The following is a 14,762-nucleotide window of genomic DNA, read 5'->3' as shown; positions in this document are numbered from 1 at the left end:
CAAACTTGTTTGAGCCATCGGGTCTATGGCTTTTGTTATGGCAACCCTAGTAGGCTAACACATTTATGCTGCCAAAAAAAAGTCAATTTCTCACTCATCTCAATCAAAGAAAATTTCTCTGAGTTTAGGTTCTTCTTGGCTAATTGTTCCAAGAGCTCATCTGTCAGCCCAACAGCTTTGTTTGCCCTCATTGTTCTGCGTCCCCTGCCCGACCCTGCCCTGCCCAGTATTATCAGTTGTGATCTTGAAGATGCCGAACATCAAGGCTACATAGACAAGACAGGGGACTCGGGGTCTAAATATTACTCTACCACATCTGCAGTATTTTGGACACTATCGCAAATGTAATAGGGAAAACACTAAGCAGAAAAAAAAAGATGAAGTGGGGAAACCTAACTGAAATGAAACCCTACTAACTTATTAAGATTATGGAAGAGAAAAGGAATGATAGGGCAATTAATGATTCAGCCCAATTTGTCAATTCCTAGGGATGAATTGTAGTTACTAAACTCTGCTGAAGCACTGTGTCTCATTTCTCCGACAAAATAAGCTGATACAAATGTAAATCTCAAGGTGTAAGGGCCTATTCAGCCAGAGCGGCCCCACCCCCAGTTGAACAGCCATTATGTTGTTTATGCGGTAAAACGTAAATGGACCCTGCATGGACCATGCACCCCCCACCTCCCCCCACCCCCCCACCCCACCCAGGGAACTAACTTAAAAGCAAGTCTGGGAAACCAGTCCCAAGTGATAAAGCCCAAATACAAGGGCGGGTCAGGTCAGGTGGAGATAAACAGCCCACATGCAATGATGAGTAGGGCCAGGTGGAGACATCCAATCAGTAGGGAGGCGCATACTGTCTCCCTAGTTACTCCATAAGGAGTATGGGCCCCACCCTTTGGGAGCCTTTTGGGCGCCAATTCTGACCAAGGTGATAGGCTAGTTCAAATATCTACTAGGCTAAACCGTAATTCAACTGGTCACTTATGTGTGACCTAGTATGACTGTGCAGCTTTCTCTTATGTTACAATTTCATTGGCCACCTATGCGTGGCCAGGCCCAACCACATGGCCTCTGCTCTATAAAAGTTAGTCTGTGAGGCAGGGAGGGGTCGCCCTCTCTGTAAGGGGTTGACGGTCGGCTTGATTCTTGATGCTTGCCACGAAATAAAGCTTTGCTTGACCTTCGCTTTGTATCAGTCTCACTCCTTTGACCGTGGTCCCATTATTTGGGGACCCAACAAAAAAAGTACCTAAAAATGCATATTTAGCAATAGAAGGAAGGAAAAATAATGACACCTGCACAAAAGTGGTTTTACCTTTGCTGCGATTTTCAGAGAAACATCTCTAATGGTGTTCAAAGGAGGATAAAGCCGGCCTTCTTCCAAGTGTTTATCCGATACTTCCTGGGCTATAACCTTTCGAAAAAAGAAAGACAAACATGTTTTACTTAAGTGTAAGTAAATGAATGGTCACATGTGGTGATGTACAGATGTGGGTCACATTAATGTGATCATCTAATTTCATCTCTCCCTTTGTCAGGGGTAAAGCTGACTCCAGAGAGACTTGGGGATTGGTGGGATCACATTATTAGTAAAGACGGGAATGGACTCTGCATTGTCTCTTACTCCAGTTCCTTTTCTGCTGTGCCATGAAGTGCTGGAAACTTCTCCTTCTCATATAGTAGAGGAACAGGGGGAGAGGGACAAGGAAGGCAGAGCAGGATGACGGAAGGGAGGGAAAAGGACCCTGACAGTACAGGTGTAAGGGGGCCAAGGCTGATCATGCTGCTTCTCCTGGCTTACATATTCCTTTTTTTAAGTTAACTAGATAATTAATTTACTTTTAAATTCAATTAATTAACATATAATGTATTCTTGGTTTCAGAGGTAGACTTCAGTGATTCATCAGTCTTAAATAACATACCCAGTGCTCATTACATCACGTGTCCTCCTTAATGTCCATCATCCAGTGACCCCATCCCTCCACCTCCCTCCCCTCCAGCAGCCCTCAGTTTGTTGCCTATGATGAAGAGTCTCTTATGGTTTGTCTCGCTCTCTGATTTTGTCTTGTTCTATTTCTTCCTCTCTTCCTATACTCTGGCACAAGAGGTAGAGCAGGAGGCTGAGAAAGCCATGTTGGAGTCACACTCAAGGAGGATTTCGATTTACCCAGATTCTGAATTATTCAAATCACCTAACTGGCCTCAGCATTTCGTATCCCCAGACCCTTCCCTTTTTCTAAATCAAATGGCATATACTAAAGCATTTGCTAAGAGAGTAGATCTTGCAGTAAGTGTTCTTATCTCCCTCTCTCAAGCTCGCTCTCTCTCTCTCTCTCACACACACACACCACACAAAATAATAATAAAGAGAATAGGGAAGGGCTTTCAGTGGTGATGGATATATTATTTATGGCATACATTTTGGTGATCATTTCACAGGTATAGATAATTTATCTCCAAACTTATCAAGTTGTATAATTAAATATGTATTGCTTTTTGTAAGTCAATTATACCTCGATAAAATACATTTTTTAATGAGATGGATTGACATTAGATGCCTCCTGATGTGATGCACTGAGAAGGATGCCATTATTAGGCATTTAGTACTCCTAACAAAACCGCATACCTTGAATTCAATCATGAGGAAACAATCAGATAAACCCAAAATGAGGAACATTGTAAAAAACAACTGGCCTGTATGTTCCAAAATGTCAGCACCGTAAAGGAAAGACTAAAAAATTCTTGCAGATTAAAGGATTAGTTTAAAGGTTATAAAGGCCTTTTTTTGTGGATAATTGGCAAAATTTGATTCTGGACAGTGCATTAGATAATAATGTTACATCAGTGTTAAAGTTCCTAAATTGAAAGATGGTGCAGAGATCACATTAAAAAATATGTCCTCAAATATCTAGGGATAAAGGGACATAATATTGTAAGTTGCCCTCAAATGGTTCAACAATAAAGTTCTATACGTTAAGTTCTTTGCTAAAGCTTCTGGGGCACAGAGGTAGACTCAGCAACCTTGAAGTTCCCTCCAGCTCTAAATCTTTGATTAGGTATTTCAGTGGGCAAGTCTAAACCAGTGGGTCTATTATTTAATAGACCTGAGGATGCAGAGAGGAAGGAGAAAATCTTACTCATTTGAAACATTTTGAATAATCACACACTTATTTTTCTGTATCTCTTAATATGTTTTAGATTATTTTAATCACGAAATTATTTCTGCAATTGTTTATTCCATCAGCAAGTATGAAAGACATGAGTGAGCATAACACCAAGAGAGGTTAAAAAAGCAGTTCCTGCCTTTGAGAGACTTACAGTTTAGTGAAGGAGAAAGAAAATGTTGAGAGAGGAAAGCCTGGGCTAAAGGTGAAATGTGAGTGTTTCGAAATCCAGAGGAACACTGGAGGGAGCTTGCGTATGGGACTGAAGGAGAACTAGAAGTTAGACCAACAGGGAAGGGGTGGGCCCTCCAGAAAGAAGATTCAGACCGGAGGCAGAGATATATGAGCTGGACTCAGTCAGTGTGTCTGGATCAGGAGAGAGAGGGGTCCATAAAGACAGTAAGGATTGGAGCACAGTCAATGCCAAATTAAGGAGTTCTGGTGAAATCCTATGAGTGACTGAGGACTTCTGAGCAAGGATATTTAGGCAGGGATGTGGGGTGAAGGAAAGCGAGATGAAGTTACTAGTATAACTGTTGTTTAATATAACATCACATATTATGCAAAATATTAAAAAGTATAATTATATTGATACAAGTTGATCATAAAGAATTTTATAATAAAGACACTGTTTAACTCATTTATTTCTTGTCTTTGAAACAGGATGTTGAGTAGAACTTTTCCTTTGCCCCAGATTTGGTGATCAGGGCCCCCAAATTGAGCGCAAAGAGGATGAAGTATTTGACATTATAATGAAGCCACCAAATCAGTGGGGACTGTCACCTCCCTCAGAACCTAAGGGGGGGTGGAATCATGCCACCCCCACAAACACAGCCAGCCCTTCCCAGACGCTGACATGGGGAGGATCAGGGACAGTCGCGTGAACCACGATTTGGCCTCGTGGGTAAAGCAGCGGCTTTTCCCCCCTTCTTGGCTGCATGCTGCCTCCTCTTGAAGGCTTGAGGTGCCTTCAAGGAGGCGGCACTGGCATTCTGTTCCCTACTCAGCCGGAGCAGTTACAGACATGTGGATATAAGTAGAGGCAAAGAGAACAGGGAGGGGGCTTGCTGGGGAACAGCTTGTACCCCTGGAAGGCATGTGCTTCCACGGCTGAGTGACCGCTGCAGAGGACAACCCAAAAGGCTGGGAAAGCCGAGGGAGGGAAGGGAGGCTGAGCTGGAGCCCAATCTCTCAGGTCCCATGTCCCAGAGTGTCCTTTAAACTCCTGTATACATGCCCTACAAGAAGGCGAGATGCTGGCCCCTGCCTCAAATGGCCTGATGGCCTAACAAAATGGAGAGTTAATAAAAGACATGTTTACCCTCTTCCACACCCCTCTTTCCTGTTTCCAACACGTTTGAGGGAATAGGCCTTGATGAGAAGGGGGAGAAGGTTTTTCAGAGCCTGGCCACACTCTTTCCCCCCAAGCCCCTCAAGGTGCTGGGGTGGGGGGCCAGTAAAAGCGAAAGGGGCCCTCTGCCAGATGCTGCTGCAGGCTTCTTGTACTGGAGAGAGAGGACACGATATCTGAACTGGATACAAATTTTGACCAGACAGATGTTTAATCATTGTTCCTTGTTCACTGAGGTATCCCCGGCACACAGAATAACACCTAGCACATAGTGGTACTTAATTAATACTCGTTAAAATTATGAGTGGATCGAAACAGAACCGAATGTTACTGAGATGCCATTAAGAGAAAGAAGAGAGAGACTTGATAAAGAATTATTCCAAACAATGAGTGGGACAAAATAAAACCATTTTATGTTGATTCCCTATAGAATATAGGTTGCTTACAAAATCTTGTTACTTCTTGTTTTTCTATAAAGGATTTTTAGCAGATTTAAATCAGTTGGCATTTCTTCGATGTTAAAGCAAAAACTTGCATGGGGATACAGTATTGTTATTTAACTGGCAAGGGAAAAAAAATGAGTAGCGCAATCTTGAAAGGATAGATTAGCACAGTGGTAGAAAGCTCAGGCTCTGATGGGAAGTAGGTCCATATTCAAATTCTAGCAAACTGAATTGAATTCAGGCAAGTTAATTAACCTTTCTAAGCCTAGTTTCTTCTTTGGTGATATAAGACTAGTAACAATTCCTAATTCAGGGGGTTAAATGAAATCAGCACCAGTAAAGAATTTACCACATTGTCTGGGAAAGCAAGTGTTCAATCAAATTAGCTATTTCACTTAAAAAATAAAACCAAAAAACAGATGGCGACCAGCATGGCAGAATGGAAGTAAAATAGCTTTTAGGGTCAGATCTAGCTCTACAACATACTGCTAGCTTATTAGCTTTTTGATTTGGAGGCAAGTTATATAACCAACCAACTGCAAATTATTTCTAGGAGACAATATGTATAATGCTCCTCTCCCCATTGGCCTATGCTGGTATCCAACATCATTGTTTCTTCTCAAGAAGGTTACACAGTATCATTTTTAAGAGATTGAGGACAGTTAGAAGATGGCTGAGTCAAGAAGAATCCGTCTAAGTCTTTGCTTTCCATGGATGCCTGTCACACAGAGAGGGAGCCAAGAAACTGTGGAACAGAGTCAAGCAGCAACAGGTGACCATGGGAAGCCTACTGTTAGGAACCAAACCAATAAAATGGAAGGGACTGACTTGGGGAAAAGGAGAGAGTTTACAAGAGTCTTAGTGTCACTCTCACCTATTACCTCGTTCACTCAAAAATTATTTGGGGCTCTTGATATGCCATTAGTGTGTCTCTAACTACACTGGGTGCACTTTCAAATGATTTCTCTTCGTTTCATTTTGGCAATGTTACAGAAGTTGGATTTTCAATTATCCAGTGACTGAAATGAATCCATTTCCTCCAGATGCTATTGTCTATGGGGGTCATCTCTAGTGTCCTCTGGACAGACACCAGGAAGGGAATGGGATGAGGCAAGTGCTGAGCAGATGGCTCAGGAGGAGTAGTGTGAGGGTAGGTGACCGAGGCTTGCATCTCAGGTGTGGACAGGAGGTGCAAAGTCTGTTCCCAGGCTGCTATACAGACAAGGCAGGGCCAGGAGGGCTAACCCAGGGGAGAACTAAGTGCTCTTATCAGAGGTCCAGAAAGCTGCCAGAGTACCAGGAAAGCCAGAAATCTCTTTGTGTAATAAAAATGCTCAGAAAATCTTCAGGTTTGATACTGATCCATGCAATTTCTAGTTCCATAAGAGACCCAACTAATATTCCAGCAAAAATCCTAAGTTAATAAATTTTGGGTTGCCAAACAAAAAGATTCACCTAGATCTCCTACATTAAACTTTGTTAACTACAAAATATAATCCAGACAAGGACTTCCCTCTTTGGGCCCTCTAGCAGTGAGCATCTGGGGTGTTGCATTTATTCTTCTTGCTAAGATATATAACTAGTTCTATTTATCTCTATTCAGTAAGTATTTACTAAGTTTCTAGTATGTGCTTTAGCATTGTGCTAGGTGCTAATGGTGTTTTGAAAGAATTATATGAAAGACTGTCTTTAAAGAAGATAATTTACAATGTAATTGTAAGGCAACACTTAACTGTTTAAGACATAAAGCTCTCAAGAGCATAATACAAGTAGAAATTAAACTCAATATCAAAGTGTTTGATAAAGACAGCCATGGCTAAGGAAAAAGATCAAGATGAGCCACAGTGGTCACAGAAGGATTCAGGTGTGAGATGGGACCTAAGCAGAGAAGGATAGGCTTAGATAGGTGAAAAACAGTTCTCAGAGTTTTCCAGGCAGGATAATAGAGCAGCTATACAGGTGTATGTATGCACGCTGTGTTTGAAGCTTTGGGATGAGTGAGAATGGAAGAATGTCAGGCTTTTCTAAGCTTTAGTGTCTCCTTAGAAAAGGGTGCTACTAATAGCAATGCAAATATTGAGGGTGAGAGAGGGTGAGAAGGTTTTATGCATCTTGTGTTTAAGGAGCAGGTCATTTCTGTGAAAATATCCATCAGGTAACTGGAGACATGGGAAAAGATAAAACCAGAGACACATAGATTTGGCCACTTTTATTTTTATTTATTTTTAATTTTTATTTTTTTAAAGATTGTATTTATTTACTTGACAGAGAGAGATAACAAGCAGGCAGAGAGGCAGGCAGAGAGAGAGGAAGGGAAGCAGGCTCCCTGCTGAGCAGAGAGCCTGATGCGGGACTCGATCCCAGGACCCTGAGATCGTGACCTGAGCCGAAGGCAGCGGCTTAACCCATTGAGCCACCCAGGCACCGGACTTGGCCACTTTTAGAATTAAGATAATGGAAACAAAAGAATGGTTGGGATCCCCGAAAGCATAACAAAAAGGAAAGAAAAAAGGATAAAAAAAAAAAAAAGGATGCTAGAGAAAAGCTCTTAGTTAAAAGGGACAGGAAAGAAGACAAACAATGAGGTGGTATGAAAATCAGGAATGTTGTCGGGGCCCCTGGGTGGCTCAGTGGGTTAAGCCGCTGCCTTCGGCTCAGGTCATGATCTCAGGGTCCTGGGATCGAGTCCCGTATCGGGCTCTCTGCTCAGCAGGGAGCCTGCTTCCCTCTCTCTCTCTCTCTCTCTGCCTGCCTCTCCATCTACTTGTGATTTCTCTCTGTCAAATAAATAAATAAAATCTTTAAAAAAAAAAAGAAAAAGAAAATCAGGAATGTTGTGTTGAAGCCTGAGAGAAAATCAGGGGAATGGCCAAAATGATTTCGCCAGAGAGATCACTATCTATGATAAGAACAAGACTATAGACATTACTTTTTTTTTTTTCCTTCAATGTTTTTATGTAGTGATTATTACTTTGCCTGGATAGAAAATAAAAGAATTTTTTTTTCATGTGCCTTGTCACTAGATGGTGCTGGAGTTATTTAGGAAAGCAAACATGGGCTACAGTGAGTAAAAGATCTTTCCCCGTTTGATGTGACAGTTACATAGAACAACGATTACATTTTCTTTAATGTATAAACAGCTTTCAAAATCTTTCTGAGTAATTAGACATCTACTTATGTTTAACAACATTTTTTGAGTTAAATAAACTCTGAGACATCAGCTGTCATGGTTTTAGCACAGTGAAGAAAAAGAAAGGAGCAGAACATTATAGCCTTCAGACACCTGTTCTCACAGAATGAGGACAATTGCTAATCACTGGGATTATAATCCTTGGGTCATATCAATAGCGTAAGACTCCATCTATATTCCTAGAGCTTCCCTTCAAACAGAAAGAACAGCATGTTTGCAAGATGAAAATACTTGAATTTTAACCAAGTTTTATTTAATTCAGTTTAGGTATAATGTTGTACAGTGGTTTAATTTTAGAGAAAATTCAAATTTCTCATTCATGAATTGCATCCTGTTCAAACATGGTATCAACCAGACGAACATTTTGATTATCAAAAGCTCATGATTTTACAAATATTTGCCCCATCATTGTACCATCGCCCTGAAGCTTGGGGGTAAAGGGAAGTGATGGGAACCTGAAGGTTATCTATTGTACCTCTTGTGCCTTAAGTAATAAAGTCTTTGGTCTCTGACTCAAGGCTTTTGTGCCAACACCTATGAAACTGTGGCAGGAGAACTTGTTAGCTTGCAGCTAGGGCAAATTTTAGATCCTTCAGTTCCTAGGAGTAGCTTAACATTCCCTGTTGGGGCTGCTATGTGATATTCTGAGAATCTTTCCTGAAGGTCCACACTCAAACACACATCTGTCCTTTTATGACTTAATAAATACTAATTCCCTGTTTTAATTTTCTTGCTGCTTAAAGTATTAGTTCCTATTTTCTGCCCTGAACCTCAGTGATAAATACTTTTTCACTATGCCAAATAAGACTTTCATTTTCAACCTTCAAAATGTTGTTATTTAGGAAGTTTTGGAGAAACGCAGAAATACTTATCATTCCATTATGATGTGGAAACGGTATTTTTAATTGTGTCACTACTGTCAAAGAATTCGACTGGAAGTGTGAAGACAAAAAAAGGTTCCTTGTAAGAGATCAGAACAGTTTTCTACCTTCTATTTAGTGACTCAGTATGAACCAGCTACCCACCCCTTATTGTTCACTAGGAGAGATTTTCTTCCCCTTTTGACTTTGCACCTTATAGGGAGTGAGCTGAGATGTTATATAAAGAAATCATTAAACCGCCTACACTGAGCTCGTCTGGTGTTATACAGCCTTGGTGAATGTAGAGTATTTTACAATACCTCAGCCGTTGTGAGAAAAATCTTATCCGTGATATGTCTCAGTCCACAAGCCACGACACCAAGAGCCACTCCAGGAAACACATAGGAATTGTTTCCTTGGCCAGGATACAGGGTCCGTCCATTTGGAAGAGTGACTGGATCAAAAGGACTGCCACTGGCAAAGATCGCACGCCCCTACAACACAGACACACGACTAACTTTAAAAAGAAGTGTGATATTTTAAAACGAATGTATCATAACAGAACTACTCCATAGTTAAAGTACTGAGTGCTTAAAAGAAGACTAATTTTCATTGACTCTCTAATAAGTCCGGGCAAGTTTTTATGATGTTTGCAGTAAGTTCTGGAGTGGGTGATTACTTCTGTTCTCTGTCTCACTCTCCTCAGAGAAGTGTGCAAAGCACAGGATACTCTGAGATCGCCACTCTCTTCTCTGCAGGGGTCCAACTTGCAAGCCTAGCAACCATTTCTATAGGGGCTTCAGATTACAGACTTCTGAGGATAAAAAAAATTGATAGGTTAACATTAGAACATTGGAAAGAATGACATTTTAGGTTAGAGTTTAAGGATCTACACATTTCAACATAATCACTTGGACAAATTTTATGTTTTCCTATGTTGTAAAGAATTATATAGAAAATCATGTAGGAAACAAATTCATTGGCACAAATGGAATAAGCAAATAAAAGGAAGGTTAGATTATCAATAATTGTCAAAAATTGTCATATTTTCTCTAATCAGCATATTTTGTCACACTGTTTTGAAGAAACCTCATGTATCGCACGCTCCAGATGGCAGTGACTTAGGGCCTACCAGGTGCTGCAATTCCATACTGCTAATCACAAAGGAAGAGGGCCATCTGGGTGGCCCCATCAGTTAAACATCCAGCTCCTGCTTTCAGCTCAGGTCATGATCTCAAGGTTGCGAGATCGAGCCCCATGATTGTCCTGCACTGGGTATGGAGTCTGCTTGGGATTCTCTCTGTCCCTCTCCCCCTCCCCCCTACTCATGTATTCTCTCTCTCCCTCTCTCAAAAGGAAGGAAGATACTAATCTGCAAAGATGAGGGTAGAAATATAGCTGAGAACAGTCAGGCTTCTAAAGAAGGTATAGGAAACTCTTGACAAATGAAGTATCATAATCTAAGAAATCCATTTGAGAAGTCCATAGCACCAAATCCTCAAGACATCATCTAAATGATCACAGACTGGGCTGTAACTTTCATCCCTATTTAGAGTCTAAATCCATTAAAATGTTAATAGTATTAACTTAATATTCTTTTTTTTTTTTTTTTAAAGATTTTATTTATTTATTTGACAGACGGAGATCACAAGCAGGCAGAGAGGCAGGCTCCCCGCTGAGCAGAGAGCCCGATGCGGGGCTCGATCCCAGGACCCTGAGATCATGACCTGAGCCGAAGGCAGTGGTTTAACCCACTGAGCCACCCAGGCGCCCCTTAATATTCATTTTTAACAAAGATCATAATATACCTTTTGTATATAGGTAAAGTTGTATGATTCAATCTTCATTAGGGTATAAAAAGATGAAAACATATAAGAAAGAAAACAAATTCTCATCTAGATGTTTGTAGAACACTTACATTTTAGAGAACATTAGGTTCTGTTTTCAGACAAGTCTGATACATTTTGCTCTGTTTAGCGATAAAATATTTTATTAAAAGAAACTCTAAAATAACTTATTACTTGATATATAGATTATATATCTTCAAAAAATTGTATCTGAGAAAAAGACCTATAACATTATCTCTCTCCCTGCCTTCAGTGCCTGCCTACTCTTTTAGAATCATCATTTTAGGGAGGAACGACATTCAGTAAATGACAGCTAAGCACTCTTATGTATGTGGATTGTTAATATAGGGAAGAAAATTTCTCTATAATATGTTGGATTATAGTTTTTCAGGATTCAATAATCTTTCTGTATTTTATATATATATATATATATATTTTTTTTTTTTTTTTTTGACAGAGAGTGAGATCACAAGTAGGCAGAGAGGCAGAGAGAGAGGAGGAAGCAGGCTCCCTGCTGAGCAGAGAGCCCGATGTGGGGCTCGATCCCAGGACCCTGGGATCATGACCTGAGCCGAAGGCAGAGGCTTTAACCCACTGAGCCACCCAGGTGCCCCTGTATTTTATATTTTTAACCTGTCCTGTGGTTAACCTCACCTCACCTGTGCCTGAATCTCTACTCGTCTTTGCTTGTGCCCTTTGGCTGAACCAGTATTTAAATTTTTAGCCTCAAAATGACTTTCAATTTTATTTCCTTGTTTTTTAATAACATAGAACATTAAGAGGATAAGAAAGAGTTTAAACCCTTTATATTAGATGCATTCAGATTTAAAACTATAATTATATAAATTTGGTTAATTGTGTTTGTGTCTATTACTGGTGAGTCTCTAAATTCTTCACACCTACTGAGATATACAGCAAAATCACTACATAAACACTTATTATATGCCTACTATGTGCAATGCACCATGCTAAAATTTTATTGCCCAGAGGAATTTGTTTTCCCTTGTAAAGACTTAAGGACTACCGAGGTGATGCCCTGCAAATTCCCCAGTCTAGAGATGGGTTGAAAATTAAAATTAGTGAGGAGACTGAATGCCAACCCAAATAAGAAAGATAAACAACAGAGTAGCTCCTTGCCAACAATTTCAATAATTCTAGTACTGAACATTTAAGGTTATAATATTAAAGAAGCAGGGCTATCAAGTACTAATTTGTGCAGTGACTTAACTTTGTGTCATGTTTACCTTCTCCAGTTCATTTTGGATTTATTTCCAAAATAAATGTGCTAGATATATATGACTCAACTGCTATTTTGTGGTAATGACATTTTCAAGTCTTTAAAGGGAAGAAAGCTCTTGTCAACCTATCAGTCAAGTATATATTAATACAAACATAGTATAAAATAAGCTATTTTTTAAGAGCAGTGAAGTACTGAAGCTCTGAGGACTCCTATCGCAACCTGACTGGATGTCAAAATGGCCGCCCAAACGTACCATCCATGGTGTCCAATTCAAACCCAGGATTTAGCAAAGCAAAAATAAGACTGTGGTTCTATACTGTATGCTTCAATTTTCAGAAATAGCTCACTGAGAGTTATTTTCATAAGCATCTAGAATCAAACTTTTTCCTTTTTAGCTTTTATACTTCAATCTTAGATACTTCCAAATCACTTGAGGAAAACTGTCAATAAACACTGCAAAGTTTATTTTGTTTTACCAAAGAGGAAGATTTGTACAACTACATTCTAGAAAAGGAAATAGCTCTTATCCATTCTGACTTGTTCACTTTTCTTTCAATCTTGGCTGTTTCATTTTTAAAGATTAAGTGGTAAGAACCTTAGATATCCTTGGCTCCCCTACAAGGAATAAGAATTAGGTTATTAAAATATCAGTCTGCACCAGCACTGGCGGAGCTGGGGGATGGGGAGGGGAGGGTAGAAATCAGTTATACTTTTGCTTTACCTTGGTTAGTTTATAGCACTGCTCTGCAGTACATTCTGCTTTGCTAGTTGGATTACTCAAAGCAAAAATAATAGGCCGTTCATTGAAGGCAGCCATATCTTTGAGAATCTGTTCTGAAAATGCACCACCAATTGCAGCAACTCCTAATGTAGAAACGAGAAACCAGTGAATAGACTACCATTGGTTAATTAATCTAAGAAGTCCCTGCCCTCAAAACAATGAGACATGCCAGGTCACTTTCTAATAGATCCTAAACAAAATACAGAATATTTACATTAAAGTGACAAAAAAGAGCTAAGTTTGTTCATGCCAATGATCTTTAGGGTTACAAATCTGTAAGTATCTATACGAAAAACCAGATATAAGATTCAGTTCATAATACATTGAGTTAGTGATCCATTCACTAGGTATTTTGATTATAAACACTTATATTAGGAAATTAAAATGTGCCTAATATAAGTTATCTCTCTATGAACAATTCTATGAGTATATTCTAATCTCTGAGGCTATAAAGTAATTATGCTTTATAAACCAGTGCTAACATTTAAGATAATCATCCAATTCAATTGTAAAATTTAAGTATCACTCAGTGAAAGAATCCTAACAGAAGAATAAAGCAATTAGCATAATGGAAATGGAAAAAAATAATATTCCAAATATAGTATTTTATAAAAAATAGCAATAAAGGGCTTATTACAGTTTCTGTTATAGAGTATTTGCTTTTATTATGATCAACATCTTTATTCTCGATACTCTGACCTGTTTTACAAGAGCTTCTAGGAATGAAGTATGATACAAAGTAAAGACTAACATTATATATACACAAAATAAGGCATAAAGTTTTATAACTATGGCTGAGTTTTTTAGCCACATTAAATTTGACTATATTAAAGATCTTATGTGCACATGCACTATGTAAGCTCCTGTGTTAAGTGTTATGAGGAATATAAATATGGTCCATGTCTTCAAGGAGGGTCCAGTTGGATAATGCTTTGTTGGGGCGGGGCGGGGGCAGGGCTTTCCTGTGTATTGTAGGGTATTGAGCAGCAACCCCCGGTCTCTATCCGCTAGATGTCAGTAGCCCTGACCACCTTACCTTCAACCCCTCCAAAGTTGTGACAACCAAAAACATCTCCAGACAATGCCAAATGTTTCTTTGGGCACAAAAATCACTCCCATTTGAGAACTACTGTCTATCTGGAGTAATCAAGCCTGGTGAATAGTTGATTATGCCAAGGATCGAGAGGGTGACCGAGTTAGCAGAGGGGGCCCCCACTGGGGCTGGAATTGGTAAGACTGAGAAGACGGTACATATTAAATTTACAAATCTAGGTATCCCTGGGGTACTAATGATTCAGTGAATGTGTAATTGTGTTGGTGAATTCCAAATGACAAAATCTCAAAAAAGTTAAATTATACCTTAAAAATCAGTAGGAAAATGAATTAGGCCAAAATGGGGTCAAGGTGGGCTTTACTGCAAAGAGGGAGAAGTTTACCTATGAGGGCAGTTGGTTTTATTTCTTGAACAATGGCTTCCAGGTTCTTCATTTCTTCATGTTCATGGGCAAATTCCTCCTTCTCTTGTGTTAGGGCAGCTCTTCCCTAAGTAAAGCAAATAAAAAGAAATGTTAAATCTGCCAAAAATAAGTGAGCCAAAGAAATGTCAGAATATTACACATATTACTGGTATTTGGGCTTATTAACATTTTCATGTACCATGTGTTATAGCTGCTCTTACACTCTCTTCTCCAATTATCAGAGTATTCTTTCATTCAGTTTTCAACAAATACTGTGTCTCAGAAAATATTTTAGGCAATGGGGATGTAACAGTGAAAAAATTTAAGTGTTTCCCTTTCTGGACTATTATTTAATATTAAAAATCTTAATTCTTCAGACATTTGTGAGAAACCAGCACTAACAAATGGCAATGTGCAATGTCACTT

General features: G+C 39.4%; 1 protein-coding gene across 2 annotated transcripts in view; it reads right to left on the bottom strand.

Annotated features, from left to right (window-relative positions):
- ME1 (malic enzyme 1) overlaps positions 1-14,762 on the bottom strand; it is a 184,473-nt gene that overhangs the window by 4,595 nt on the left and 165,116 nt on the right. For both annotated transcript variants that reach the window (XM_044246382.1, XM_044246391.1), the window contains exons 10-13: positions 14,316-14,421; positions 12,820-12,962; positions 9,332-9,505; positions 1,319-1,417 (exon numbers count right to left, since the gene is read on the bottom strand). In XM_044246382.1, coding sequence (XP_044102317.1) covers positions 1,319-1,417; positions 9,332-9,505; positions 12,820-12,962; positions 14,316-14,421 — 522 coding nt within the window. The remainder of the gene's footprint in view (positions 1-1,318; positions 1,418-9,331; positions 9,506-12,819; positions 12,963-14,315; positions 14,422-14,762) is intronic.

This window comes from Neovison vison, chromosome 1 (assembly GCF_020171115.1).
Source record: "Neovison vison isolate M4711 chromosome 1, ASM_NN_V1, whole genome shotgun sequence".
Classification (NCBI taxonomy): Eukaryota; Metazoa; Chordata; class Mammalia; order Carnivora; family Mustelidae; genus Neogale; species Neogale vison.
Note: the sequence above shows the minus strand (reverse complement) of the source record. Positions and strands in the feature narration are given on the sequence as shown.